Here is a 5000-nt window from a genome sequence, read left to right on the forward strand (position 1 = left end):
TACCGGCCCCGTCGAATGCCATGGCACTGTAACCTGACGAGACACAAAACAACACGGAGAATCAATCAGAACCACCGTTGTATCTGTTACACGCATGGAGCAAGGAGTTTTACTTGATGCGGCGGTTGCTCGGATACACGTCAACAAGTAGTGAGCAGCACACTGTACATGATGAAGTACACACAGTAACTCATCTGAAGTGCAAAGAAGCAGCGCCCGTTCTCCTACGCGGAGATAGGTCCACGACGCTCACCTTGTGTTCCACTTGCGTTCCACTGTCAAACGATTCTGCCGAAAGAGTAGGTCAACTCCCCGGTGCTGTCTATACTCGTATTATTTCCCCTTAACATATTGAATAAATTATGTTATTATATTATGTGCAACCTTGTTTAATCAATGCGCCCGTGGAAAACGACGACGAACGCAGCCATAAAGGCATGGTTTCTTTCATGTTTACTTTTCTGATAACTACATCACTGCATATCTTAATTTGTGGTTATTTGTGTTACTCTGTATACACAACGCCATTTAAAGTTATAACCGCATTTTCTTTTGCGGATGTCCCGGACTTGGTCAAAATGTTTGCTCTCTTGGGCAGAGGTGTTTAGCAGACTGTGACGTACAGGCGTAGAGACAGAGGTGTTTAGCAGACTGTGACGTACAGGCGTAGAGACAGAGGTGTTTAGCAGGCTGTGACGTACAGGCGTAGAGACAGAGGTGTTTAGCAGGCTGTGACGTACAGGCGTAGAGACAGAGGTGTTTAGCAGGCTGTGACGTACAGGCGTAGAGACAGGGGTGTTTAGCAGACTGTGACGTACAGGCGTAGAGACAGAGGTGTTTAGCAGGCTGTGACGTACAGGCGTAGAGACAGGGGTGTTTAGCAGACTGTGACGTACAGGCGTAGAGACAGAGGTGTTTAGCAGACTGTGACGTACAGGCGTAGAGACAGAGGTGTTTAGCAGGCTGTGACGTACAGGCGTAGAGACAGAGGTGTTTAGCAGACTGTGACGTACAGGCGTAGAGACAGAGGTGTTTAGCAGACTGTGACGTACAGGTGTAGAGATAGAGGTGTTTAGCAGACTGTGACGTACAGGCGTAGAGACAGGGGTGTTTAGCAGGCTGTGATGTACAGGTGTAGAGACAGAGGTGTTTAGCAGACTGTGACGTACAGGCGTAGAGACAGAGGTGTTTAGCAGACTGTGACGTACAGGCGTAGAGACAGAGGTGTTTAGCAGGCTGTGACGTACAGGCGTAGAGACAGAGGTGTTTAGCAGGCTGTGACGTACAGGCGTAGAGACAGAGGTGTTTAGCAGGCTGTGACGTACAGGCATAGAGACAGGGGTGTTTAGCAGACTGTGATGTACAGGCGTAGAGACAGAGGTGTTTAGCAGGCTGTGATGTACAGGTGTAGAGACAGAGGTGTTTAGCAGACTGTGACGTACAGGCGTAGAGACAGAGGTGTTTAGCAGGCTGTGACGTACAGGCGTAGAGACAGGGGTGTTTAGCAGGCTGTGATGTACAGGTGTAGAGACAGAGGTGTTTAGCAGACTGTGACGTACAGGCGTAGAGACAGAGGTGTTTAGCAGGCTGTGACGTACAGGCGTAGAGACAGAGGTGTTTAGCAGGCTGTGATGTACAGGTGTAGAGATAGAGGTGTTTAGCAGACTGTGTGTGACGTACAGGTGTAGAGACAGAGGTGTTTAGCAGACTGTGTGTGACGTACAGGCGTAGAGACAGAGGTGTTTAGCAGACTGTGACGTACAGGCGTAGAGATAGAGGTGTTTAGCAGGCTGTGGTGTACAGGTGTAGAGACAGAGGTGTTTAGCAGACTGTGACATACAGGCGTAGAGACAGAGGTGTTTAGCAGACTGTGACATACAGGCGTAGAGACAGAGGTGTTTAGCAGGCTGTGACGTACAGGCGTAGAGACAGAGGTGTTTAGCAGGCTGTGACGTACAGGCGTAGAGACAGAGGTGTTTAGCAGGCTGTGATGTACAGGCGTAGAGACAGAGGTGTTTAGCAGACTGTGACGTACAGGTGTAGAGACAGAGGTGTTTAGCAGACTGTGACGTACAGGCGTAGAGACAGAGGTGTTTAGCAGGCTGTGACGTACAGGTGTAGAGACAGAGGTGTTTAGCAGACTGTGACATACAGGCGTAGAGACAGAGGTGTTTAGCAGACTGTGACATACAGGCGTAGAGACAGAGGTGTTTAGCAGGCTGTGACGTACAGGCGTAGAGACAGAGGTGTTTAGCAGGCTGTGACGTACAGGTGTAGAGACAGAGGTGTTTAGCAGGCTGTGACGTACAGGTGTAGAGACAGAGGTGTTTAGCAGGCTGTGACGTACAGGTGTAGAGACAGAGGTGTTTAGCAGGCTGTAACGTACAGGCGTAGAGACAGAGGTGTTTAGCAGGCTGTGACGTACAGGTGTAGAGACAGAGGTGTTTAGCAGGCTGTGACGTACAGGTGTAGAGACAGAGGTGTTTAGCAGGCTGTGACGTACAGGCGTAGAGACAGAGGTGTTTAGCAGGCTGTGACGTACAGGCGTAGAGACAGAGAGACAGCACTGCCTAGGAGTGTGAACAACACCGAGATGCACAGTACACTCAGTATGAGTACCAACAGAACAGAACACTCATACATACAGCAGAACACACACACACACACACTGACACACACAGTTTAATATCTTTATTTGTGTTAACTTTTTAGACAAAAGTCCTTGAACACAAACAATAATAGATGCTCAAACACATCTTGGAATCTTGGACACTCCCCTCTCACAACTAATCTATGGACATTACCCAGGTTTCCAAATATAAATGCCAGCAATTCACAAGCTGTGTAATAGCATCCTTGAGCAGTTGGTACTTTTAAACCTTGGTAAGAAATGCCTCTTCCAGACTGTAATCAAAAGTATATCCTACTTCTAGATCTCGGTTGTGAGCCCCATGTATTTGCTCAGTCGACGGTGCCCTAAAATGCCTGTGATTGCCTGGAATAAACTTAAGATACAAAAACACAAAAGGACGTAGATATGTTTTGGGTAGAACACTGTGACGTGAATGTACAGTAATTGTATTTGTGTGTATTTGGTCCAGATCCACAGACAGTGGATAATAATAATAATAATAATAATAATAAACTTTATTTGTATAGCACCTTTCATACAGAAACTGCAGCTCAAAGTGCTTCACAACAGAAAGAAGATAAAATGAGCACATAAAATGCAGACATATAAAATCACAGTTTTTCACATTAGGATCTAACATCCCAACAGACCAACTTGTTTATGGTTTGATTCAGTTTTAAATAGACAATAATAAAAAGAGTAAGTAAAGAGAATAGAATAGACATAAAATGAGCAGATAAAGTGCAGACATATAAAATCTGTTTTTTACAGTGCAATAAAATAGTTCTGGATTACTGTTCAACAGTTTAAAGTCATCTTTACCTTCTCTGTTTGGTATCCACAGTTTAAAACTTGACAGTCTTCCCTCCTGTTTGATACCCACTTTGACCCTTCGAACCTCCCTCTCAGGGCGCAGTTCCCTCTCTCAGGTCGCAGTTCTAGGCCTGGGTCCTACACAGTTTTAAAGCCTGACAGTCTTTCTTGTTTGAGACCCACACAGTTTAATACCTGACAGTTTTGAACCTGTAATAAAAAGTAATAGACAGAGTAAAATAGTGCAGTGCAATAAAATAGAATGGACAGAGTAAAATATAGTGCTACAGTACAATCAACAGTGGAGTCAAGTAAACACAGAATCAAGTTATAAAATAATTACAGTGAAAATGTTAAGAGTGAATATTGTATTGAATTATAGCGGAGGGTTGTTCTGTAATCTTTAACGCAGAATGGTAGCAAGACATATCGTAATAACAGATGCATCATAAACCTCGACATAGTGCCGGACAGAAAGGCAAACTGCGGTGGAAAAACAAATTCCCTACTCACACTTATTCTGCCACGGTATAAGAATTTATAAATCTCTAAAGTAGGGCTTCTTTAGCTCGGGACCAAAATGAGAAATTATAGCTGATCCTATGGGACCCCAGCTCTTGAAAACATCTTGTTTGGTTTTGTCTAGTCTTGTATCGCGGTGTAGCGGGCCACACCGCAAGAGTCTTCTGTGACCCTTTTGGGGTTCTGAGGAAAATAAACAAAATACAAGCTCCGCGTGACTGACGAAAACCAATTAGGGTTGAAGCATTGTGTCTACACTATTAACTGTCTCGGAGCAGCAAGTGTGTCGTGTAGATATACTTAATTTTTTATTTTTTTTACCCTATTGGTTCCTTACGTCTTCTGTTTAGGGTTCTGAACCAACGTTTCAAGAAACCGAGCTCTAAAACAACGTTTCCAGCTGTACTGTAGCTCTTCAAACCATAATGAATTCATACCGACATAGTCGTTTTTACACTTACTGTATATTTCTGCATATCTTTACTGTATATTTTACATTAGAATGTAACATAGGAAATGTATATCCCGGACCGTATTTAATTCTCAGGCTTATTTTTATTCTTATTCGTGACTTTTGTTTTTGTCTACCTAAATGTTTACTGTTTACTGTGAGCGATCTGTAGTGCCAAATGTCCCTCGGGATGAATAAAGTATTTCTATTCTATTTCTATTCTATTCTATACCGCAAAGCAGGATGTCCTAAAATGGACACCGTACTGTACAGCTATTTTCTTCACTGTCATTTTGGAAACAAACCTGGATGGATTAACGTGTAGAAATGTAGAGACAAGGAGATGTAATTTAAGGGTGGACGCGTACTGTACGTGTGTGGGATTTCTGAAAGGACAAAATATGCAAAAGAAAATAATAAAAGAAAAAACACAAGAAACACATCCTGATTTACGTGTGATGGCTACTTTCCATTTGTGTTCAGTTTCCTGGTTTTGCTATCTGGCAACAGGACAAGGTTAGACGCTGACATACTGTAAGGCCACTTTTACTGTGAACTTGTGAAGTAATATACTGTAGAGTG

The 5000-nt window shown here is 43.7% G+C and overlaps 1 protein-coding gene across 1 annotated transcript in view; it reads right to left on the reverse strand.

Moving 5' to 3' along the window:
- Positions 1–5000, reverse strand: part of LOC311229455 (Wilms tumor protein homolog) — a gene marked incomplete at both ends in the record, with an annotated part of 51273 nt that overhangs the window by 40097 nt on the left and 6176 nt on the right. Inside the window, one exon of the mRNA XM_084315536.1 lies at positions 1–33. This exon is cut by the window's left edge and continues 90 nt beyond it. Coding sequence (XP_084171662.1) covers positions 1–33 — 33 coding nt within the window. The remainder of the gene's footprint in view (positions 34–5000) is intronic.

This window comes from Notolepis coatsorum, assembly GCF_963971535.1.
Source record: "Notolepis coatsorum genome assembly, chromosome: 6".
Taxonomy (NCBI): Eukaryota; Metazoa; Chordata; class Actinopteri; order Aulopiformes; family Paralepididae; genus Notolepis; species Notolepis coatsorum.